Source organism: Raphanus sativus, chromosome 2 (genome assembly GCF_000801105.2).
Source record: "Raphanus sativus cultivar WK10039 chromosome 2, ASM80110v3, whole genome shotgun sequence".
NCBI classification, from domain to species: domain Eukaryota; kingdom Viridiplantae; phylum Streptophyta; class Magnoliopsida; order Brassicales; family Brassicaceae; genus Raphanus; species Raphanus sativus.
In genome coordinates, this window is record NC_079512.1 from 25815069 (window position 1) to 25841263 (window position 26195).

Consider the following 26195-nt stretch of genomic DNA (forward strand, 5'->3'; position numbering starts at 1 on the left):
TAATTTTAAATTAATTTATCTAAATCTTTATGTGCCTTAAATAATAAAAATAACTAAAACACAAATAAATTTTTGTTATATTTTTTATCAAGATATTTTATTTTGTTTAATTTTAATAAAAACATTAAAAATTGTTATTCATATTAACAGCTATTCTTTTCTAAAAATAATGTAAAAACAATAATTTTATTTATCTTATATTTCTATTTTAAAAATATAACTATATCAAATATGTAGATATTTTGAGTATTTTTTATTGGTTAAGATATATTAATTCAATCAAATTAATTAATTACCGGTTGTTTATAGTAATTTTTTAAAAATATAATAAATTCAACAACTTTAAAACTAGTTAATCACTTATATATATATATTAACTAGTAGATCTAATTATATATATTTTTTAAAAAAATATCATTGATAAAATTTAACTTTTAAAGAAAATCGTCTTAAATTTTTATTTGTTAACACATATTCACAATTATATACTTTGCTTAGAATTTATCTGCGAGTGAAGCTATTGGATCAACAGTCGTGTGAATGTTTCTTATTAAGCCACGGCTCACAAAATGCCCAATTTATAGCCCACTGAATTCTCAGGCCCATTAAAGAATAAGATTCGGCCCATCTTGAAGCGCTCGAGCGAGAGAGAGAGGCGAGAGCATCTATAAACCAAAAGGAAGTTATATACAATCTGCAAATGCTCCGCTACAACGCTGTCATCGCCCCCCACGATCAGTCTTCACGTCTCTTCGTCTTCGTTGTTACCATCGAAATCGAGATTTCAGTTCGTCGGAGAAACTTTCCGAGTAACAAATCGGAGTAGCTGCCTGCTCAATCTCTGGTGAGCCAAAGTTTTATTTTCTCACATCGGTTGGATGGTTTATTGACCTCAATCTTGTGATTGTTGAAGTGATGAAGATGGATGATAGATAGATCCCTCTTCGAATGATTAGGATATTGATTGCAAATACGAAATCTAGGTTTTTCTGTGTGCTCATTGCCTCACTGTAACCGTTTTTATTTGTTCATCGTAGCATAGGGATATAGATATGCTCTTATAAACTGAGACCTTATCGTAGTGGTAACTATTTTTTCTACTTTTTTGGTCAGATTACCGATGGAGAGCTTGGCGCAGCTTGAGGCATTATGCGAGAGATTATACAACTCACAGGATACAGCTGAGAGGGCTCACGCTGAGAATAGTCTGAGATGTTTTTCCGTGAATACTGATTACATATCACAATGTCAATACATCCTCGACAACTCATCGAAACCTTATTCGTTAATGCTCGCAAGCTCGAGTTTGTTGAAGCAAGTGACGGATCACACCCTTCCGCTGAATCTCCGCCTTGATATCAGTAATGTTCATATGCATTCCTCCAACCTGAATGACTAGATGTATCTATTTTCTTGCGTTTAATTTTTTTTTCTTTTTTTTTTGTGGTGCTATGTTGGTTTTTCTTAGGGGCTTATATAGTGAACTACCTGGCTACAAGAGGACCAAAGATGCAACCGTTTGTTATTGCTTCGCTCATTCAACTGCTTTGCCGGCTCACAAAGTTTGGATGGTTGGATGATGATAGATTCAGGGATGTGGTTAAGGAATCAACAAACTTCTTGGAACAGGTGGTGCATACTTCTTTGGTGTATAGTTTCTGTATTTACATTGTTTCTTTGCATAACCCCATGTGGATGATACTTTTGTAGAAGTTATAGTCTTATAGATTTTTAACACGAGCTTGCTGAAATATCTTCCTTAATTTTGTTTGAACAGGGTTCCTCGGATCACTATGCTATTGGATTAAGAATTTTGGATCAGCTAGTGCAGGAGATGAATCAGGTAAGATGAACATTGTAGATATTTATTGCGTCTCAAAAATCTTGTCCATTTGTTTACTGACATTTTTTCATCTATTCTCAATTCTTAAGCCTAATCCAGGTCTGCCGTCCACACGTCACCGGAGGGTTGCTTGCAACTTTAGGGATCAATCCTTATTTCAAGTATTCCGAATAGCTTTGACTTCATTAGGCTATCTGAGAAATGATGGTAATATTATGAACTTAATCTTGTAAAGCATTGATGTCATCAACTTAGATTGTTGGTTGTGCATGTGTGAATTTTGCTGGCTATAAATGAATGGATACCACTTTAAGAATTATAACTGTTGGATGAGTCATCTTTGTCAATTTTTTTCATTTTATCCCATCATGCCAACTTAGAAAACTTGTAAATGCCATCTTGAAAATATATTCTAGTGGAATGTTTTGTAATCGTGGGGTATGTTGCTATCTTTTTCGATGTCTATCGATTGGTCTAGGGTTAGGCTTCGGAATTCCATTTTCTTTTCCTTTAGTTCAGTAGTAATGAGTTAGACATTATCTTTTAACCAGCTACTGGGCGTTTACAAGAATTGGCGCTTTCCCTTTCACTGAGATGTGTATCGTTTGATTTCGTTGGAACTTCAATTGATGAAAGCACAGAAGAGTTTGGTACAGTTCAGGTAGAACATTAATATCTTGTTTTTTTTTTCTTGTTTGTCTACTCTTAGTGCCTATGTACTATAACTTCTTGTGTAAACCGATAATTCTTAGATTCCAACGTCTTGGAGATCAGTATTGGAGGATTCGTCCACGCTGCAGATATTTTTCGATTACTATGGTAGTACCGATTCACCTCTATCGAAAGAGGTATGTCCATACTGTCCTCTTTTCAGTTTTTGAAGAGAAAGGCATATAAGCATCTTTTTCATTCAAGAATAAAGATAAAACGTGATCTCTGTTTTAGTTCATTTTTATCCTGCTTTAGTGAGAGGACAGGTGTTTCCGTTGCAGTAATATCATCGAGGATATAATTTGTAAATATACAGTTTGGACGCAATAGGTAGTTATATATGATTTGAAATTAGCTATTTGTTAACGTTCCTCTGTTTTAACTTTTAGGCACTTGAGTGCTTGGTCCGATTGGCTTCTGTAAGACGCTCTCTGTTCACAAATGATGCCACCCGCTCTACGTTTTTAGCCCATTTGATGACTGGAACAAAAGAAATTCTTCAAACAGGAAAAGGTATCTAGGATGTATTAGACTTTCGGATTTTTCTAGGTCTGACAGTAAAAGTTGAGCTCAAGATGTTGCATTGTATGCAACTGTCTCGTTTACCAATTTGTAACCCTTCATGACTGAAATTCCAGCCTCTTAGTTATATAGTCTGTTAAGATTGTTGTCTACGTATGTGTTAATTTTTTTTTTTGAATGCATATTTACCCCACTGATCTTACTTCCCTGATCCCTCAATACAAATTGTTTTTGCTGAATCAGGTCTTGCTGATCATGATAATTACCATGTGTTCTGCCGTCTACTTGGGCGTTTTAGGTTGAATTACCAGGTAATATTCTTTTATAATTCCCACATTACTGTTTGTATAATTTTATGTGTCATAGCTAGAATTTTATAGTACGATCCATGTACTTAGGTAAATGCACACTTGTTCCTTTTTGCAATATGTTACAGTCGGACGGTCGTAACTATTCGTGATTATTGATGCTACATGTACTTTTTAATTCAGAGATAGCTCAGGCACAGTTTTTACTTAAGTTTTTTGTAAGTTTAATATCCTATTACCTTGGGGGAATAGGTACCTCTCTTGCCTAAACTGTAGTTGAAAATAATGGATTGGAGCACTTGTGCTTTGTATTGCTTTGATTTCTCTCTGGAGCGTTCTTTAGTAGCGGTATATAACAAGATGTTAATGCCAGCATGTAATTTTCTTCGCTGTGCGGAGTCACTGTAAATAAATTGGAGGTTAATTTGGACATGGTTTATTGGTTCATATGGCTGATAAATTCATATCTTATGTAATAGTATGTATGAATTCATCTGCAGCTTTCGGAGCTTGTGAAGATGGATGGCTACGGTGACTGGATACAGTTGGTGGCAGAGTTTACACTAAAATCTCTCCAGTCATGGCAGGTAATTTTTCGCAAGTTTCTGTTAGCGAATGCATTAGCAGACCGATTATAGACACTACTTATCTCCTTAAAGGTCGTGCCATTTTACACATGATTGATGTTAGTATAGCTTAAATGATTAGCTATGATGGTATCTAGTTTGCAAAATTCATAAGAGATTTTTTCTTTCAGTGGGCCAGCAGTAGCGTGTACTACCTTCTTGGAATGTGGTCCAGATTAGTAGCATCTGTTCCATACTTGAAGGGTGATTCACCGAGTCTGCTAGATGAATTTGTACCTAAAATTACAGAAGGTTTTATCATCTCCAGATTCAATTCTGTGCAGGTATATAACATCCCTTATTCCGGAAGGTTTCCAGTTCAAAATTGTAGTTTTTTCTTTGATATATATACCTCTTTCCAGGCTAGTGCTCCGGATGATGATCCGACTGATCATCCTTTGGATAAAGTTGAAGTTCTGCAAGATGAGCTGGATTGCTTTCCTTACCTATGCAGATTTCAGGTTATTTTTCTTTCTGGATTTGTGTCTCATGCGGTACCCTTGCTTAGCTAACATATGTCGTTGGATAATGTTTTATCTTAACTTAACACAATTTAACCGCATCCGAGGTTCTTATTATGCAGTATGAAAGAACGGGCATGTATATAATAAACACAATGGAGCCTCTTCTGCAAGCATATACGGTAAAGCCAACTGTTATTATTTGTTGAGCTTGTTGCCACTCTGTCGATGTTTATGTCTTATTCGCTTTAGCCAATTGATTGTGTAACAGGAAAGAGCGCACCAACAGTTTGCTGACAATTCCGAACTGGCACTTATTGAAGCAAAATTGTCATGGGTTGTTCATATTGTTGCCGCTATTGTTAAGATCAAGCAGTGCAGCGGTTGTAGGTAAGTTGATATCCATCCTGAATTTCTTTGCTTAGGGCGTTTGAGGGACAAAACAATATATAAAGTATGGACATTGGAAATTAAATATATGGTGCAGTGTGGAGACGCAAGAGATGCTTGATGCTGAACTCTCTGCTCGTGTTTTGCGGCTAGTAGAAGTTATGGACAGTGGATTGCACAGACAGGTATTACATCTGCTCGCAACTAACTAAAAACAGAAAATATTTGTGGTCTTGTAGATATTCTCTTTGGCTTTAGTACTTGTATTCTTTGGCAAAGTTGGATTTTAACCTTGAAGATGGTAATTAGTGTGGTTGTTCTGCCACTTGATGATGTATGGTACCATTTGTATTTATAGCTCTTCTTTTGAACAACACCATGAATACAGCTGGAAGATCTCATCTAGCTTAAATGTTCGCAAGCCTTTATAATCACAAGGGTGATCTTGTTAACGTTTTGATATTAATGTTATGCGTGAACTGTATAGGATTCCAACAACTGTGTGCTCCACGTGTTGGGGTTTCTTATCTCCCAGATGAATTCACTACTTTTATATCATCTGTGAAGTAATCAAATGACACTTCCTCTCTGCAGAGATATGGTGAAATAAGTAAACAAAGGCTTGATCGTGCAATTCTTACATTCTTCCAGAATTTCCGAAAGTCTTACGTTGGTGATCAGGCCATGCATTCATCAAAAGTAAATGCAAACTTATTTCTTTTTATACTTCTTTTTGTTTTTATGTATTATCCCTGATACTACCTGTCTGTTGCAGCAGTTGTATGACAGATTGAAAGAACTCCTTGGGCTCCATGATCATCTAGTGTTGTTGAACGTTATTGTTGGCAAGATTGCTACAAACTTAAAATGCTATACAGAGGTAATCATGTGTTCTTTATCTTTTCTAACATGCGGCTCTTCTAACATGCGGCTCTAGACATCAAAGTAACACCTGTCTTTTGTTTCTACAGAGTGAAGAAGTTATTAGTCACACGCTAAGTTTGTTCCTGGAGTTGGCATCTGGGTAACTCCATTACAACCTGTTTCAATTGATGTTCTATGCATTTCGTGTTGAAATTTTTTTTGTTCTGGTTTTGGTTTTCTCTTGCAGATATATGACCGGGAAGCTGCTTTTAAAGCTAGACACATTGACCTTTATTATTTCTAATCACACTGTAATTCTTCTCCAATTTTTTTGTGTGGACATCATTATGCATTCTAATTTATCACCAGCAGTAACTCAGTATGCGAGTTGTCTAATTCCAGAGGGAGCAGTTTCCATTCTTAGAAGAGTACAGATGCTCTCGAAACAGAACAACATTTTACTACACTATTGGCTGGCTGATTTTCATGGAGGATAGCTCAATAAAGTTCAAGACTTCGATGGAACCACTTCTGCAGGTTATACACTATTTTTTTCGTATCTTATCTCTGAGCTTTCATTTATATAATAGTGATTCTGTCTGTATCTGCACTGCATACTTTCTCTGGTTCTGATGATAGAGTTGCATATTTTGTGCTGAAGAAGAGATAAAAAAATTTGTGACTTTTTACGAAATACTCCCAGGCAAAGCATAAGGAAGACATACATTGTGAAATTTGCTTTGATCGTTTCCCTTTTCAGCTATAGGCATAGTTTGATATCCTAGAGAGGAATTACAGAATACTTCCATATCACAATATCTTATGATGTCTTAGCTTATTCGCATAGTAGTTGTGTATTTTCTGTTGTATGCATAAATTTCCTAAATATAATGTTGTATTCGAATCTAAGTTCTTGTGAAAAATTTAAGATTATGAATAAGTAAGTAAATCACCTTTTTGATTCAACCATGATAGGTTTTCCGCACCCTGGAATCAACACCAGATTCGATGTTTCGCACAGATGCTGTGAAGTTTGCTGTGATCGGGTTGATGAGGGATTTAAGAGGAATTACAATGGCTACTAGCAGGTCTTGACTACAGCTTGTTACTTTAACATCCATAGGCATTTTACAATCTTATGAATTATTTAAAACCTTCTCTTTTAATTTCAGCCGGAGAAGTTATGGACTTCTGTTTGACTGGCTCTATCCTGCACACATGCCACTTCTTTTAAGAGGGATCTCACATTGGTTCGACACACCAGAGGTATTTAGTTATACATTCTGCTCCATTAGATTGTATGATAGGTCACTGATCCGAGTCTACTTATATCTGACCTTTAGATATTCATATATACACTATCTTTACAGTTTAGCATTTATATTAATACGTAATTTCCGTAAGTCGTTTCCGGTGGCAGGTGAATTTACTGCTTTCTGCCATTTTGTGAATATTAGTGCATTTTTTTGACTCATCTTCTCTTCTTGGTTTGTTGATGTAGGTTACGACCCCCTTGTTGAAGTTCATGGCTGAGTTTGTGCATAACCAAACCCAGCGCCTTACTTTTGATTCTTCTTCTCCTAATGGCATCCTACTATTCCGGGAAGTCAGTAAATTGATTGTGGCTTATGGTTCAAGGATTTTAGCCCTTCCAAACGTTGCGGATATATATGCCTATAAATACAAGGGGATATGGGTTTCACTGACTATTCTGTCAAGAGGTAAGAACATTATAGAACCAATGAGAGTTAATCATTTTGGCTGTTTGTCGTTTTTGATTAATGTTTATGATACTTAATAATCATTTTAAATGGGCAGCCCTTTCTGGAAATTATTGCAACTTCGGTGTGTTTGAACTCTATGGCGATCGGGCTCTTGCGGATGCACTTGATATCGCATTGAAAATGACCCTAGCAATACCCTTAGCAGATATATTAGCATATCGCAAGGTATGTGTACCACTTGCCTTCAATAAATTTCATTTAGTGCTCATTCAACCGGTCTTTAGTTTTTAGTAAACGCATAGATATGATCCGATGTGCAATCTTAATCACAAATCGTTATTGTCTTTCTTTCATCCTTCAGCTTACAAAGGCATACTTTGGTTTCATCGAGGTCCTGTGTGGCAGTCACATAGCCTTCATACTGAAACTGGATACTGCCACTTTTATGCATCTCGTAGGCTCCCTTGAATCTGGACTCAAGGGGTTGGACACAAGTATTTCATCACAAGTGAGAACTTTTGTAATCAAGAATTTTTGAAAGATTTATGCTGCAAAATGTCTTCTTAAAACACTGACATATACTTATATATAATTGTGACAGTGTGCAATAGCTGTAGACAATCTTGCTTCGTATTATTTCAACAACATCACAATGGGTGAGGCACCTAATTCTCCAGCTGCTATTCGTTTTGCACAGCACATTGCAGACTGCCCTAGCTTGTTCCCCGAGGTAACTCATCATCTCTGTTTGTCAGATTCATTGCAACACAAAAAGAAAAGAAGAGACTTAATGCCTTTTTTATTTAAACTGGTTTGCTCTTACAAGCAGATATTGAAGACGCTGTTTGAAATAGTTTTGTTCGAAGACTGTGGCAATCAGTGGAGTCTCAGCAGGCCAATGTTAAGCTTGATTCTTATAAGTGAGCAGGTAATGTCTTTTATTATTCAGTTTCTGACGTGGGGGGACCTTTTGTTAATTCGTCTAACCTAATATATAAATCCAACCAGATATTCTCTGATCTGAAAGCTAAGATCCTCTCCTCACAGGTGATAATCCAAAACTCTCTTTTGTTTTCTTACATGAGTGTTTCTTTTATGTAAAGCCTATATATTGATTACTTAGTTTTAATGGTGTTGCAGCCAGTGGATCAACACCAGCGACTCTCTGCCTGCTTTGACAGTCTTATGACAGACATTTCTCGTGGATTGGATCCGAAGAACAGAGACAAGTTCACTCAAAACTTGACCCTATTCAGACATGAGTTCCGCGTTAAATAAGAATTCGCCAAAACACAGTCCCTGAGCACCACCGTTAGGGTTCTCTCATCAGAAAAGACCCACATTGACATAGTGATATATCACAAAGTTCCCATTTCAAAAGATTGTGGTACTGTGTACAGTTTTTGAGAAGAAAGGGAAAAATAACATTTTACATAGTAGCATATTAACAATGTGTGGTCCTATATTAGCTCTCGATAAAAGAAGTTTGTTGTCTCCCAACATTAGCGTTTCCTTTTGGCAAAATACTGGGAGCAGTTAGATCCAAATATTCTTTGTATTTGTTTGTGATGTTGGTAAAACAAACCCCGATTGAAAATCCAAATTTGTTTTTGATGGGCTTTTTGGTTATTATTTCGAACAAAACTAATTTACATAGCCTTATCGTGATGAGAATTCAGCAATACACACATCTCAACACTTTGATTACGAAGAGGTTGATTTCAAAGAAAAGAACCAATAGAAGTCAAAAAATATAAACTGAAATTTTAAGTGTCAATATCAAAAGTACATAATGCACCGAAGTCATAAATTTCTGTTCTAATGTAGTTCAAAAGATAATTTTATTTTGGCTATTTTTAATAATTCTCGGGTTATATGATCAACTTCTACATTTCTAAGTGAGAAGATTTACATTTTGTTATTGTATGCCCATGTCATAATAGTCATTAATATTTTTTAGTAAACAGTGCCATGATTTTTTCTTCTAAATGAAAATGATGATGACATAAGCAAATTTGAAAAGAAAATCTATTTGATCAAATAATGTCTGGGAGATTTAATTAACTTTATATCATGCTTTGGTATAAATCTACTTTTCTTGATTATGTAAACATTTATATGGCTTTCCTCAGTACAGAGTCTCTTGGCTTAGGGTTTTGAAGAACAAATGTACATAGAAAAACCCTTAATTTGAAAGGCTAAATGCCATCGCTTTTCTAGTCGAAAGGGTCAAATCGTGGGTCGTGCTCACTAGCTGTGACCATCCCAGTACATAGACAAGTCGGACACATCACCTGATTCATACACAAAAAAACAAAGACTAAGCATAAGCATTCAGTTCAGATTATATGAAATATTGTTCAGACATCTTTTTTACCTTTCCTGCGCCGGAACAGTTTAGACACCTTTCTGTTGTCGGAGCTTGGAGAAGCCTGCTTGAAGCTCTAGTTCGTTTTATTGGATCAACGCTTAAGCACACACCACTTGCTGAACATTTAGCGCATGGCAAGTATCCTAAGCACACACATAATCATTTAACAAGTAGTTTAAAGAGAAAAAAAAAGTTCAAGAAGTTAACATTATAGTCCATGAGGTTGATATATAAATCAATTACCAGTCCCAAGGCAGTACTTGCACCTCTTCTTCTCTTGTTGTTTAACATTGTTAACTTCAATTAACATCAAAGTTGAAATCACACCCACTGCTCCCCCAGAAAATGATGCCACAATGGGATCTACTTGGCTGTATCACAGACAAATAAAAGAAAAACCATATTGGTTTGATGCATACTAATCCTCAAGCAATTTCACTAGTTGCAGTACCTTAATTGCAAGGGGAGATGCAAGCTCCTTATGAAATCCTCGTACGAGGTCCCTCCTAATCCTACCTTCAGCTCCAGCTGCCATATAAAAAAAATCATTCAAGAAACACATGCGACATGCTAATGCGGTGTTCGAGGAAGATATTTTGTTACATTACCTTAGGTGCAATGAGACCACCAAAGAAGATGATTCCAGAGATCAAAGCAACGCTGGTCAAGTAGAGTTGTTTCAGAGTCTTTGGTGTCTATTTTCAAAAACAAACAAAAAAAAAAGTTCAAAAAGATAAGATTTTTTACATTAACAACAAGGAGGACTTGTCTTTGTTTGTCTAAAAGTAACTGACCACGTTGGGGAGAAAAGGGATGGAAGAAGGGATCTCAGGCATCTCGGTTGCCTCGAGAAGAGTCTCCTCCACGTTGATGGATTTAACACTCTTGATCCGCTGCTGAACGCGTAACCTCCTGACTTCCTCCATGAGGAGAAAGATCTTGTTGCGTCTGCTCCTTATGTTGTCTTGAATCTCCTGAAGCTGCATCTGCACAAAGTCTTGAACCGTCTCTGATCCCTCGATGATACAGAAGTTACTGAAGCGATCACCAAACAAAAAAACAAAGGTTCGATTTTTAGACAAACTAGAATCGAAAGGTTCGAACTTTGATAGAGTAAACAATAGAAGAAGCAAAAGGGTACTTGCTTTGGAACAGAGTCGCCGGCGGGAGGAGGTCCGTTGTTGCTGGCGGCTGAACATGAGAGAGTAGAGCGACCATGTAAGAGTAGACGAGGGGTGAATTTTAGATGAGATGAAGGGAATAGGAGTAAGGATCTGTGAGTTGATGGAGGAGGAGGAAGAGGAGGAGGAGAAGAGAAGCTCGTCGTCATCATCTTCTCGGGCTAATTGCTTTCGTTGTCAATACCTTTCTGGATAGACTATAACCAAAGCTACCACACTTTTTCGGCTGATAATAAATAACCCTCCGACTGGCTCCAAAGGTTCAGTGTTATTTTTATCTCTTTTAAAGCATCACAATTTTTATTAACACGTGTTGTCAATGCCAAAAAGTCGAAATGATTTGAAATGTGTGTGAAAATTGAGAAGAAACTTCATAGGTTGGTGTGGAATCTAGGTCGTATTGAACTTATGTCTTGTGAAGGTGGTGAAATGGTTCCCAGTTAAGTGAACATTGAACTAGGGATTGAAGCAAACCAAGCATTGATTACATGATTAACTACCCTTATTGTACAGTAGAGAAACTTGTAGTTCTCATCGGGGAATTTTCAAAAATACCACTTTCAAGGTACCATTATTCATCTTTACCACCACTAAAGACACATTTTCAATAATACCTTATTTATTAAAATGGTAAAGACTCTTATATCTTTGTTTTTATATGTTTTTTAAAATTCTAATCCCAAATTCTAATTCCTAAACCTCCAATTCTAAACCCTAAACCCAAAATCTTCAAAAACCCTAAACCCTAAACTATATACCCTAAATTCAATATCCTAAACCCTAAACCCTAAAGTCTAAACTATAAACCCTAAATACTTAACTCTAAACCCTAAATCTTAAACTCTAAACCCTAAACTATATACCTTAAACCCTAAAACATCAAATCTAAACTCTAAATCCTAAACCTTTAAATCTAGAACCTTCATTAAAAGTAGTGGTAAAAGTGGTTAGTGTAAACATGAAAAGTGGTACTATAAAAATGGTATTTTTGGCAATTTCTCTCAGTAGATACCTTGGGATTGATGCTTAACGTTGATTCTTTGTTGGATGTGTTATGTTGAATGAAACCTATGAGGGATGGGGGAGAAATGAGATTGCAGCACTTCTTAAGGTGGAACCAGCTATTTCCTCAAGTCATATTATCAGAGCATCTCCAAAATATACTCTATAATTTCGAATATGAAATTTTTTGTTTTCCAAAAAAAAAATTTCAAAATTTCAAATTTGAAATTTTGAGTAGCGAAACTTCAAATATAGAATATTACAATTCAAAACTTCAAATTTGAAGTTTCATATTTTTATTGCATTTTGATCTTTACATTTACATATTATATTTATGATTCTTAAATATGTTATCATTTATTTTTTTTTAATCCTTCAAAATTTTATAACTCATAAATATTTCAATTTTTTTTAATAATTTTAATTTTTACAAATTAAATTAAATAAAAACTTCAAAATATTTTGTTTTCAAAACTAGATTTAGATAACAATATCACGAAAATAATTTTATAGAATAATGTAGTATTTTACTTGTAATTTAATATTTAATTGTGTATTTATATGTAAAATTATATATTTTACTGTACTATTTTGTTAATTAATATTTCTGTAATATACTTATATATGTGCTATTTATCTATAAAATTTTATGAATTTAAATTAAGTATCATAAATATAAAAATCATAGTGTAAAATACAAATAGTTTTAAAATTAGTTTTAAAATTTTACTTTTAGAGAAACCTAGCTAAAAATTTCAAATATAGAGTTTGAGAAACTTCAAAATAGAAAGTACTTTTGGAGATATTTTTAATCATATTTTTTTACGAAATGACTCAACACACATTAGACTTTAACTCTTAAATTGTGGAAATGGTTGAATATACCGAGAAAATGCCGCTTAATTGATACACTTTTAACTCAGGAAAACACACACACTTGATAAAATAAAGCAGTTCTTTTTTTGTGTATGTACGCTACGCTAAGTTGTGTGTTTACACATAGAAAGCGTCAGCTTCCATTTTTTTCTCTATAATTTCGTTAGTACGTGCATGCACATTCATACCATATAACAACAAAAACATGGAACCTAATAATTCGAGTTTTCTTTAAGTTTTAACTATTACACCAATGACACTTGGTGTAAGTATAACATGTATCATAAAAAAAAAAACAACAAATATTTCCAAAATATCAAAATTATTTCTTAATTATTTTTTACTAAAATCGTATCAATATATTATTAGTATAGTCCTACTGAAAAAAAACAATTATTAAAAAAATCCCAAAAAGTAAGAAAAACATAAGAAAACATGAGAAAAACACAAAAAAACATTAGAAAAACGCAAGAAAAGATATTAAATCAATATGAACAAAACATGATTAAAAACTAATGCATGGATATTTAGTTGATGGAAGTACCTCTTTGCTACATCCTTTGATTTGTCCCTAAATATTTAGCTGACCTTTGATTTTTTTTGTCTTGAAATTGTGACAAAACAAAATATAAGATATTGAAAATTATGGATTATAGTCAAAAAAAAAATTATGGATTTGGCGGTGGTCTTAATGGAGATACTAAATTTTGACCCGCCCTTTGAAAGGGCGGGTATGATTTTTGTTTTATCTTTATCTTTGAAAAATTTAATTTTTATAATCATATTTATGTTTAATATTAACTAAATTTAATATAATTTTTGGTAAATTTCATAACTATAAACTTGCCATATGCAGTTCAGAAATTATTTCTAAACTTTGTTTTTAAAATTTGCAACATATTATATTTTTTAGGAGTTATCTAATATAATTAATCAACAATATTTGTACCCAAAAAACCGACTCCAAATCAACCCGAAAATCAATGTCTCATATTATATTAGACATGATCTATATACTCAAATGATTCTTAAAGTGTTATATCCGAAAACCATATTAAATCCAATCCGCACCGGAAACCAAACAAAGTTTTAAAAAATGTTTTGAAAAAACTAATTTGTGTGTGTGTAAATGGGTTAATATAATCGTCACTAACTTTAAGGAAAATCACATTTGATAAATATTTTATTGAATAATCTATTCAACCCCGTTAAATTAAATGAGTCTATATGAATATTTATTTCTACTAAAAGTTCACTTAAAGCATGTTAAACTATATTTTAATCATGTGCTTTGTTTATTGATAAATTTAAATTATATGTAAAACATTTAATAAATTAATGTATGGTTGAATAAATACCATTTTGGGCGATACATAAGTTATATTGTTGTAGTGTATATTTGTTTTAATAGCCCGTAAAAATCACAATCATAAAAACATAGATCATTATCTGATATACTATAAAGGTAAATATTATAAATACGAACTAACTTTAAATATAAAATGATTTTAATTGTGACTGTATTATGTTAAGTGAATTTTTAAAATTTACTTAAATCATATATATTGTTCTCAATTTTAAATTTGGTCATTTCTTGTTAAAAGAAAAAAAACATTAAAGCTAATGTTATCTTATATATTTGATAGGTTCATTATAAAACCAAAAATATGAACCAAAGAACTAAATATTATAAGTAGAAGAATTGGTCGTAGTGTTTTAGGATGATAAATAATTAAATACATGAATCTGTAGGATGATAAAGAATATTGGTTGTAATATTCTGCAATGATAAATAATTAAATATATTTTCCTACAAATTTGTTCTATATTTCGTTGCCCTTAAAAATAGGAAAATGTGGAAAGTTGACGGTTTTGTTTTGGTTGCAGACTTGCAGTTATAATATACCTTATTAGATTTTGACCGGTGGGTTTAATTTTTGTTTTACATTTTTTAGAATTTAGTTTTTTTTTATTTCTGTTCTTAATTATATTTGAGTTATTTTTTGTTTTATTTTTTAGAACTTAGTTTTTTTTATTTCTGTTTTTAATTATATTTATGTTTTTTGTATTATATTTTTAAAAATGATTAATAAGATGTTTTAATAATTATATTAAAATAGTTCGATCATACCTATATCAATATGTCATGTTCCTGTTTTAACAATATTGATATGACTGAATGAAAACTTGAATAAGAGTATTATCAAAGTTTAAAAATTATTTTAATATTTTCATGTACTATAAGTTATACTAACTAAAGTATTTTCATATTTACATCTTGTATTTTTTTTATTTGAGATGGCGGCAATTTCCATTGTCAAAGAAAATAATTAAAAACAATAAGGCCTTTATGAAACATTGAAGGATGATTTCATATTGTTTAATCATTAATATATAAGTCCGACATCAAACCACATGCGATGTATAATACTATTAAATGATATGCATTGATGTTTATTTGATGTGTTATTATTATACTATTAAAAAGAGGTTCGATATCTTATTAACCGGTTGTCAAAGGTAATAGTATATATTGTACATATGAGTTATTTTTTGGTTACATGATCTAATGTCTCATTTCTTAAGTAATTTTTTAAAAACAAGTTCAAATGACCACCACTGAAACCTAAAAGTCTAAAACAGAAGAAAATCCTATATTTTAAATAAATAAAAGACTAACATATTCAGAACAAAAAATGGTTTAGTTCAAAATATTAGATGTAAAATGTATTCAAATGATAACTGAACTAACTAAATAATCTATACATGTCTAATTAAAATAATAAAATAATATTATCTAAAATAATATTTTATACATATAAGGTATAAAAATAAATTAGAATAATATACTAATCATTTATTATAACTTATTTATTTTGTAAATATTTATGCATGTGCATGAAATGAAACGGAAGAATCACTTATTTTAAAACTATTTTCTGAGGGAAACAAAAGTGGTTTAGAAGTCTTACCATGCTCTCAAATCTCAATCTCAACATGTGATGCTCTCGATCTGTATTTTTACAAGTGGAAGAAAACGAACAAAGTTACTAACGTTGAAGTTGACAAAAATACACCAGAAACTGTTAGAAACCAACAAAAAAGACACGGCCAAGTTTTGTTTTAAACAGAAGAAGAAACAGCTTCAAGTTTTGGAAGAAGAGATCTCCAAGCATCAGCGACACCGTTTGCTAAGCGAACTTGTCCTTTGGCAAACTGATGAAACGCAACTCCCATCTCTTCCGTCTTCTGTTCTTGGAACCTCACTATCTCCTCGTTCATTCTCTTCACTATCTTCTCAAATCTTATCGTTGCTTCCTCGCTTTCTGCTTTTATCTGCATCACTGTCGTGTTAAAGCACCAAACAGATGTGGTCAAAGTGAAATCATTCAAGTTGGAGCTGTTGTTGTTACCTCTCTGTATTCGTTCTCTGCTTCTCCTACTTTATCAGAACGTGTGAGCATTAGTTTGTCACTGCAAACAACAACAGAGAAGAGTTTGTAGAATGTTCCCAAAGTACATCATTTGACTCAGAATAGAGAAGGGCAAGAAGAGCCATCAATCTTACAGGTTTACTTCCTTTAACTTTGTTGTTTCTGCCAATTCACAATGTTGCCTGAATGCAGTGCCTCGTTCTGCTATTGTCGCCTTGATATACACAAAACGGAAGCAAGAGGGTAGCGTTTCATGTCCATACATGTCTAGTGTGCATAACCAGAATCTAATCCCAAAGGAAAAAAGCTAGAGAAAATCACCTTGATGGATTGCACATAGCGTACATAGTCCTTCAACGGTTCCTCAAAGTTCATCAAAACTTGTTGAGCCTACAAATAGTGCAAGGTATATCAACATACATCATCCTCTTACTATAAATTGAAAAAGCTGGAAAGAGACGATCTATGCTTAGCATCATCTTACAAAAATTAGTACCTCTTTCTGGAGCTTAATCGATAGCAGTTCGGATTTAGTTCCAAGATCGGAGAATGCTTTTCCTGTAGGTTCACCCTCACAAGCCCCAAGAAGTTTTACAGCTTTGCCAAAATCCAACAGTGACTGACCCAGTTCTGCCATCAGGTTAACAAAACATCACATCTAAAGATCCCTCCATGCCTGAGAAAGTATAAGAGAATTTTCAGACTAGTGACACACTGTTATTTACCTCTATGCCTCTTGACGAGGCGAAATGCATGCTTCTGAGCCTCAGCTAAGTGGTTCTCAAGCTCGAAAACGTAGTGTTTAAGCTTCTCGTATTCAGGAGTAGTTTCTTCGACAGGTTTTTCCTTTCCGAGGACAGCATCACTAACTTTTGATTGCACATCCTGTCAATTGTGCAGGTGTGGTGGCATTAAGATAATAAATAAACGCAACGTTAATCAAGAGCATGGAGAAAAGAGTGAAGGAAACCAATTATAGTGGCAACCACAGTATAGCTAAGTAACTTTGAACTCTTAACAGTTGTATAACTTACTGGTACGATGCTACCATTAAACACTTGTATGTTATTTTACATGCAACATGAATCTGCTGCTGGTTCTTGTATGTTATTTTACATGGCAAGGAAAAAAGGTATGCTTACCCAAAACATTTGCATAAGATCAGCAGGCTTGGTCTTGAATATACCAGTTTCCTGAAACCTGAATCTTTCCATTGTCTGAGGAGAAAGTAAAACCGTCAATCAAAAGACAATTATATAACCTTTGTATAATGCAAAAGCATAGTCCTCCTTCAGGGAGGGAAGAAATGTAAAAAGTCCATATCTCTTTTACCTCTTCATCAGCTTGCAAAAAGGTCCTAAGATCCTCACTCTGCTGAAGCTCAGGGTGTAACGCTATCCTTGATCACACGATTTACATAATGTCGCAAGCTATAAGAATGAAAGGACCTTGGTGACGACTCTGTAAGAGATGTAAGCCTGAACGCCATTGCCTGATTTGACTGGATCGGTGACGGAGGCTGACAAATACGGCTGCGACGACGACGACGACGGAGATCTTGGGCTCCTCTGCATCATCATCCACCTTCAACATCAACAACTAACAAACCCGGTTTACTCAAAACTCTCTCTCGTAGTGGCAGGTTTGGTTTGGTTTGGTTTGGTTTAGTATTTTTTTTTGTCAAAACCAAAATTATTCACGTGTTTGTGTTCGCGGGTGCACAAGCGAGAAAGTTTTCAAGCAAATAGAGGTGGTCTCTCTCACACTTCTTTAGCTTTAGGCCCAAACTTACTCCACAACTAAATGAAAAGGTTTTGTTCAAATTAGAGATAATAATGTGATATTAAGCTAATGCACTTTGGAAAATCAACAATTGATGTTTACTAATTAATTGTTTTTCTATTTAATAACATTTGAATTACAATCAGTATGTTGATTCGTTAGAAGTTAGCCAAGACCAAGGAACACAGCTTGATGCAAGCAGCAAACACAGTCAAATATAAAGTTTACCTATTATTATTAGTCACTCACTTTTTAGCTTCAAATTTCAAACTGAAACTTACTCCACATATAAATGATAAGATTTTATTGGAATTGTTATAGAATGGGATATTAAAGCTAATGTATTTTGGATATCGGATCATTCATTCTTTTTCTTAATTATCATTTTCATAATAATTAGATTTTTGATTCGTTGTAAGGTAGCATGTAACAGCTTGTTTATTAGTCACTAGAGAAGAAGATAAATCAGTTGCACCAAAAAAATAAAAAGAGAAAGCAAAGTAGACATCAAATATCAGAAAGCTTTTTTTATCTTTTATTATAGAGAAGTGACATCAATAGAGGACAAACGTCACTCGTATAGAATTCATTACAACTTTTGAACTCATAACAAAGAGCTTCTTCTTATAAGAAGCAAAGTCGAATCAGAGAGACATCTGATGAAAAACAAACACACACACACACAAAAAAAATCAATCAAGGCTTCTTCGAATCAGCAGCAGCAGAACCCAATAGCGACTTGGCTGGTGAAACCAAAGCAACGCCTCCGTTCTCTATCTTCGAGTACTTCTTGTACACAGCACGTAGCTTGCTCTCTCCGCATCTCGAGTGATGTAAAGCTAGAACCTTTGAGCATTCCCTGTTAACACACATGATCAAACATATAAGTTTTAGCAGTTTAAAAGACGAGAGAACAGAAAACGGAGATGGATGTTGATTCTTACATAATCTCAGATTCAGAGTAGCCTGTATGGAACTTCAATGTCTCACTCCAAGCCGGCGACTTGTTCAAGGAGCATCTCGCTGTGTAAACAGCTGAAGCAGCGAGCATGGAGGGACAGAACTTCAAGGTGTCATAGTGCATCATCCCCAGCTCCGCTAGAAAGTGAACCATATTCTCCATCTACAACACAACAAACATTAGTCTCTTTCCAAATCTAATAAACTGTAAGAAAAAGCCGGAACTTTTTACTCAAAAACCACACTCACCTCTGTGTCAGACACCGCGGCTTTAATGAAGCGGACAAGGAAGACGTATTGGGTCGGCACTGTCAAGTACCATTCAAGGTTCCCAAGGATAGTCTTCTCCATCACCAGAATCTGCTTGTTGTTGTAAGCGTTATCCGTCACATACACCAAATCATTCACCTACACATCGCCACACATCAGTAACATAATAAACACACAAAACCACACTTCGATTATTCATCAAATATGTTTTACCTGAGGTGGCCAGATCTCTTCGTACTTGGAAGCTATAAGCAAGGCACTGATTCCCACAAGCTGCAACTCTCTTTTAGGAACAGCTTTGACCGATAGGAACCGATCAATGATGTTGACAGTGAGGTAAAGAGTCTCCAAGTTAAGTTCAAACTTGATGTGAACTTCCAACAACCAATCTACCAAGATGGCTCTCATCTTCTCATTCATCTCCGTCTGAATCTGCATATACATCCCAGGCTGGCTCTCCTTCTCGACTTCTTTATAAAACGAGTACATATCATCAACGTACTCCACCGCAGCAAGATGGTTATCTCTGTCAGACTCATCAATATCGAGAATCTTCGGCTTGTTGGCTACACCACAAGCAGCTTTGCTCCGAGCGCTGAGAACCGATGAGTAAGTCACCTTCTTGTTCTTGGGTGACGCTGCTGCTGCTGCAGCTTCCTTCTTAGGCTGTTGTTTGATCACTAGATTCTTCTTTGGAACCGCTGCTCTTGGAGCTTGTGGCTTCTTGGCTGCAAGAACCGGAGCCTTGTTCTCACCACAGTTCTGGGCGTTGGCGTTAGCTAATAGCTGAGCACGGAAGCTTCGGGTGATGGGCCGGTTAATCTGAGGCTGAGGCTTGTTGCCTCCTTGGGCTAAGGGAACAGAGACACGGTTCCCGATGTCACCGAGAGCGCGACGGTTCTTCACTACGGCGCCGTTTTTGTTCTGGTTCTTTGCACCATCCGCTGCTGCGACGGGAACACCTGTTTACACAGAATCCATAAGAGAGACACATCAAGATCTGTTCTTGACCGAGTCGATCAAACTCGAATCGGGACGAGTTAGGGCACACGAGTCAACTCAATCGAATCAATCAAATTAAACCCAGATTTGCAAAAATCGAATCCATTCATATAAACCCATCAAGAATACTCAAATCGGGACCGAGTTAGGTCACGCGAGTTAGACTCAATCGAATCAATCAAACTAAACCCAGATTTGCGAAATCAAATCGATACATAGAATCGAGAGGAGGTGAAGAACATACCTCTGACTTGTTCAGGCATGTTTGTTCTCGTCGCCATAATCGCTCTCTCTCTCTCCTGCAGATTCTTCTTGATTCTCTCTTTGGTGAAAGAGTCTGTGAGGAATGAATGAGAGATTGTGATGGAGAAGAAGGCAAGAGAGGCGCCTTTCTTATGAAGAGGACCCAACGGTTCTATTCCAACGGTCATATTTTTGGTGGGTTTCATCTCTGGCCGTTGGATGATTAGGTTTTAGATCTAACGGTAGGTAGATAGTCTACGTAGTTGGGATGCGTTGGCACGGGAAGATTTACTAGTCAGCGTTCATCCCCCGTAATGGCTGTTTGACTGTGAAATGAAAGGTAAGAAAGGCCATTCCAAATTTACCTTTTTAATTAAATTTTTGAAATTTAATAGCATATTAGAAGATTTTCTTCTGCTGGTGATGCATGTATATAAATATTTATAAAATAAATATGTTATAATAATTGATTAAATTTTTATTTTTATTTTTAAACCATTTTGTAAATATTTGTATTACTAATAATATGTTCTCGTTAGACATGCTATTTTTATATACATAATATCTAGTTTTGTTTAGCTGTCGCTTTGATATATAAAATTACATATATTTCTTTTAATTTATTTAATATTCTTTTTCTAGAAAGATTAAAATTTAGATTAATTTGATTATTTTCATTCAGGTTGGTTAATATCTTACATACTAGATATTCTTTAGTAAGATTATGTATAACATAATATATGTCTTTTAGAATCAAATAGAAAAATAAATTAAATTGTCGACTGATTCAAAATAAAATAAATTAATATGAAAACAATATTTTAAAATCTTATGCATGTTTATTTTACAGAAGAACTAAACAGTAACAATTGGTTATATTTTATGTTTATTTATTAATATATTTTGAGCCATTATGTAATTAATATGTATAAAAATAAATAAACTATTAGTATAAGAATAATATAGTTTTATTTTAATTAGAGCTTTAATTTTGGATATAAAATTAAATCAATGTAATGAAGTATAGTTACATATATTATATCAAAGTGTAGTATAGTTATGTTTGATTCTTATTAACCCAAATCATATTTGTCTTATTTATCAAATTACTTTACTTTTTCATCATATATGTGTAGTATCTTTTGTAATATCTTTAGTTATTTGATATATGTAAATTATCCAAAAATAGAAAAAAGGATAATCGGTAGTAAAGGTAGTAAGTTGAATAAAAATAGCAGACGAAATTTTTAAATTCATATCATATTTAAAATAATTAAAATATTTTTAAATTATAAATAATTTTTACCTTAAATATTCTCAAACAAAATAATTAAGATATACTTATGTACTTTTATTATGTTACTAGATTGTAAAAGTATAATGGAAATAATAAAAAATATACTTAAAAGTAAATATTAAGTAAGAATAAAGATTTATATAAGTAAAAGAATTTAATAGATATTTGTTTTTTGTTTCGACTATATAATATTTTTTATTCAACTAAAGATTAAACAAAAATAAATAAAAAAATTCAATAATATATAACATGTTCTATCCTCGTATTAAAAAAAAATTGATTCTTCCTCGTTTCTTTTCTTTCAATGTTGTTAACATTTATTCGCTTTCTTTTTCTTAGAATTTTCTTTCTCTAATTTTTTTTCCACTATAATAATTTTTTTTTGAAAATGACAACTCTCTGAAGCGTCATCTTTTACCATTTGATTCGCTTCTTAGATATAGAATATTATTAAACAGCGACAATCTGATCCAATTGGATTGTCACTGCCGTAACGAACTCTCGCTGGTTCACGCGAACCAACGGTTTTCTGTTAAGAGAACCATGTAATCAGTGTTTATAATACATATCTGTCTATATACAAAAATATGTAATTAAAATGACTTACATTCTTTACTCATTTTGTAGATTTATTAAAATTACATATCTTCTATCAAATTGAAATATAGTTATGTTTGATTATTATTCATCAAAATCATATTAGTCTTATTTATCACATTACTTTAATTTTTAATCATATATATGTAAGAATATTTTGTAATACTTTTAGCTATTTGATATATGTAAATTTTCCAAAAAATTAGAAAAAAGATAATCGGTAGTAAGTTGCATCAAAATATAGCAGACAAAATTTATTCACGCATGTTAATATATACAATAATTATTAAAATATTTTAAGATTTTAAGTAATCTACACCTTAATTTTTCTCAAGCATAATAATTAAGATGTACATAGATACTTTTACTATGTTACTGGATTGTAAAGTTATAAAGGAAATAACAAAATGAAATTAAAAGTAAATATTAAATAAAAATAAATATTTATATAAGTAAAAAAAGTACCCAAGTACATATAAATATCAGGCATAATAATTTTAAATTCCCTTTTAAAGTATATATTAAAGCATTAAAAGTATTTTAAATCATGTCAGGCATAATAATTCAGATGTACTTATAGGTACTTTATTATGTTATTTTAAACTATTACTTTTATTAAAAATAGTTAATTAAAGGTGTCTATACAAATATATTTTATGTTGTTTAAGAGTTAAGATTATGTTTTAAATGGCATATTATTTTTGGTATCAAAATTATTTTTTTATCTTCCTATTTTATGATAACATATAATACATAAATGTATTTTCCTTTTTAATAATGTATTTATATTAACATAAACATATATTATGTTTACACGCCATGTTTATTTGCGGAATCTTGTTTATGTTGATGATAAAATATATAATTATATTTTCACAAATACATAGAAAGAGGAACCAATGAATATTTTTAAGATATAAAAAACGATAATTAAATAATTTTAAAATTTCCACTTCCGTAAACGTTAAGCCAAAAAAATTCTTGCAATGTTTAAACTTATTACAGTCAAATAAAAATTTAAATAATATGAAAAGTATTTAAATTGATTACTGTAACTATCTATATATAATAGCAAACCCAAATATTGTACTTGGTGACATCATCTATTTTTTATAGGAAAAAAAAATTTCAATCCAATGGTCAGAATTTTCTTCTTTTTTATGATCTAAAGGACATAAAACATTTTCGATGATGTCATCAAAAATATTATATTTGACAACTCTTCTTTAAAACAGTTATTAGTTTAAACAACACATCTCTTAACAAACATATCTTTTCATTTTTTTACTTAAACAACACATCTCTTCACAAACATACATTTCATAATTTTAAATATTTTTAAAATGAATTGAAAAGTTACAATCCGACGGTCATAATTTTCTGTTTTATTATCTAATGGTCTTAAAATTATTTTGGTTTAAATGTCTTAAGTCTTATCGCAACTCCTTCTGAAGAGTTCCCATCTCAAACAACACGTACCATCTAGACTAGCCCTTGATGTACCTTTTCATAATCTATATATTGAACTTTTCAGCAGAAATATTTTTACCTTATTACAATCTATATATTGAACTTTTTATCAGCAGAAATATTTTTACAAAATATACTTGGTTCCTTTAGTATTCATCTTCGATCTTTTAGTATTCATCTTCTATCTCATTTTCTATTTTTTAGTCTCTGTTAAAGTATGTTATTTGGTAGTTATTTGGTATTCATTTGGTATTCATTTCTTCTTGTAAACTTAACTATTGATGCTTAACTATAGATCGTATAACGATTGCACAAAGTGTACAAATAAGAAATATAATTTAAATTATGAAAATGCGTACATAAATAGTCTTTCTTCTTCTCTTTCCGTAGAAGTCAAAGTATATGCAGAACGTAAGTTTTACCTAACCATCGTTAGTGTTTCACGATTTTACACATAGTGAAATTTGTATTAGCATAAAACATAAAAAATTGGGTTTAACAGAAGTCATCTAAGGATACTATAATAATACTAGCAATTAGGATTACATACTAGACAAACAAGATGACTTAAGTGTCCAACCAAAATATAAAGTAGAATAATAACTTTGGCAAACGACCTTGCTGTTGTTGCCTCTAGAACGTTAAAATCAAATAAAATAAGAAGTAAAATTTATCTTTTTAATATGCAAGTCTCAAATAAAATAAGATTGCAAGTCTGTTTTTATCATCTAATGGTCCTAAAATTATTTGGAAAGTCAGTTACATACATAATTGATGAAGATGGCAATTGAAGAGTTGCATTTGTTTGCGGAAGAGGTGCTACCGCTAACTCAAGTTTTGAATGGATGCTTTGTGGCATTAAAAACTGTCGTCTTTCATTTTAAGATCTCAAAATCTTAATGCAAATTTGTTGTTTAAGTGATTTGCTATTTATTTAAAAAATTAATCCAATATGAATTTAATAGGATCTATATGTGTCGTTCTGGATCCAGATGTATGTGGCTATATAAATATGTGCAATGGTTTATAATATATATAATATTATAAAAAACTAAATTACCAAAAAAATCAAATTACATGATATTTGTAATCAATTTTAATATTTTAAAATATATAAAAAATATATATAATGAATCAAAAGATAACTCATTGAAAAACTTATGAAAAATTAGGATTAAAAGTTATTAAGATGAAAAACTACATACTTATACATTTGGCAATTTATTTTAAACCAATGCAACTCTTAAGATGAAAAGATGCAGTGTTAGAGTGAAAGTTACATTTTAGCCATTTTTGACAAATAAAAAAATAAATGAGTGCAACTTTTATAATGAGGGAACATATTATTAAGATGAAAAGATACATATTTTTATATTTTGACAACTTAAAAAAACAATACAACTCTTAAAACGAAAAGACGCAATTTTAAAATGGAAAGTTACATCTTTTGACATTAATTAGGATTTTTATTGATGAGTTGTGTATTTTTTTAAATGGTTAGTTTTGTTTTTCCAACATTAAATTATTAAAAACTTTTTTTAAAAGTAGTTATATAATATCTAAATAAATATATTTGTACAATTATTAATTTTAAGAGTTGTATCTCTTCTATATAAGAATTATGTTTTTCATTAAAAATGAGATAAATTTAGTTTTTCCAACATGCAACTATAGAAATTTTTTAAAAAGTAGGTAAAATATTTCAATAAGTGTATTCCTACATTTTTAAACATGCAACTATTAGAACTTTTAAAAAAGTTAGTTATACTATCTTAATAAATGTATTTATTAATTAGTTTTAAGAGTTATCTTTTCGTTATAAGAATTGTATATTTTCATAAAACTGAAATTGGTTTTGTTTTCACATTATACAACTATTATATCTAATGGTCATGATTGATTTAATTTTTTTTTGACAACGATTGATTTAGTTTATACCATCCAATGGTCACGATTGATTAATTTTATACAATAAGTGACACCATCATTTATTAACGCAAACGAGTTCATTTGTCATTCCGAACCAACGCGTTTCCTCATATAGCAATGGTATTTTTTAAAAATTATACATGTGAATATAGCAGTATCACCAACTGTCAATTCTTTATTTTAATGAGAAACATGTTCATTCTTTAAAGAATTGTTTCTTTTCAGAAACTTAATATTAACATAATATAATAACCTTTTAAATATTTGATCAATTAAGAAGAAAACATTTTCATTCATTAAAGAGTTGTATCTTGTAAGAAAATTAACCATTG

General features: G+C 32.3%; 4 protein-coding genes across 5 annotated transcripts; 1 reads left to right on the plus strand and 3 right to left on the minus strand.

Moving 5' to 3' along the window:
- Positions 1 to 684: 684 nt before the first annotated feature.
- On the plus strand, positions 685 to 9069 carry LOC108842620 (uncharacterized). 2 transcript variants are annotated; one of them, XM_018615599.2, is made up of 29 exons: positions 685 to 844; positions 1114 to 1361; positions 1469 to 1629; positions 1778 to 1843; positions 1933 to 2050; positions 2395 to 2504; positions 2596 to 2691; positions 2944 to 3067; positions 3320 to 3387; positions 3885 to 3971; positions 4142 to 4294; positions 4373 to 4471; positions 4594 to 4653; positions 4743 to 4861; positions 4959 to 5046; positions 5456 to 5560; positions 5637 to 5741; positions 5833 to 5885; positions 5973 to 6036; positions 6128 to 6262; positions 6701 to 6813; positions 6898 to 6991; positions 7227 to 7446; positions 7544 to 7674; positions 7811 to 7957; positions 8051 to 8179; positions 8279 to 8377; positions 8458 to 8496; positions 8590 to 9069. In XM_018615599.2, the coding sequence occupies exons 2-29, from the start codon at positions 1121 to 1123 to the stop codon at positions 8725 to 8727; spliced, it is 3162 nt and encodes a 1053-aa protein (XP_018471101.2). In that variant the 5' UTR covers positions 685 to 844; positions 1114 to 1120; the 3' UTR covers positions 8728 to 9069. The 2 variants fall into 2 exon arrangements, with proteins under 2 accessions (XP_018471101.2, XP_018471102.2); XM_018615600.2 differs by having other exon boundaries at positions 5640 to 5741.
- Positions 9070 to 9490: 421 nt separating this feature from the next.
- LOC108829287 (protein ORANGE-LIKE, chloroplastic) lies at positions 9491 to 11206 on the minus strand. The gene is made up of 7 exons (XM_018602953.2): positions 10966 to 11206; positions 10615 to 10855; positions 10429 to 10515; positions 10272 to 10348; positions 10064 to 10191; positions 9827 to 9963; positions 9491 to 9743 (listed from the first exon to the last, which is right to left on the minus strand). Exons 1-7 carry the CDS (start codon positions 11151 to 11153, stop codon positions 9666 to 9668), a joined length of 936 nt encoding a protein of 311 aa, XP_018458455.2. The 5' UTR covers positions 11154 to 11206; the 3' UTR covers positions 9491 to 9665.
- Positions 11207 to 15834: 4628 nt separating this feature from the next.
- On the minus strand, positions 15835 to 17918 carry LOC108840361 (sorting nexin 1). The gene is given in 9 exon segments (XM_057002771.1): positions 15835 to 16215; positions 16293 to 16353; positions 16448 to 16527; positions 16635 to 16703; positions 16810 to 16943; positions 17039 to 17198; positions 17456 to 17530; positions 17646 to 17758; positions 17761 to 17918. Coding segments are annotated over 9 exon segments (1038 nt in total). The 5' UTR covers positions 17894 to 17918; the 3' UTR covers positions 15835 to 16002.
- Positions 17919 to 18644: 726 nt separating this feature from the next.
- LOC108819409 (cyclin-B1-2) lies at positions 18645 to 20773 on the minus strand. Its single transcript, XM_018592443.2, has 5 exons — positions 20572 to 20773; positions 19539 to 20287; positions 19305 to 19463; positions 19040 to 19218; positions 18645 to 18954 (listed from the first exon to the last, which is right to left on the minus strand). The coding sequence occupies exons 1-5, from the start codon at positions 20756 to 20758 to the stop codon at positions 18792 to 18794; spliced, it is 1437 nt and encodes a 478-aa protein (XP_018447945.2). The 5' UTR covers positions 20759 to 20773; the 3' UTR covers positions 18645 to 18791.
- Between the last annotated feature and the right edge of the window lie 5422 nt (positions 20774 to 26195).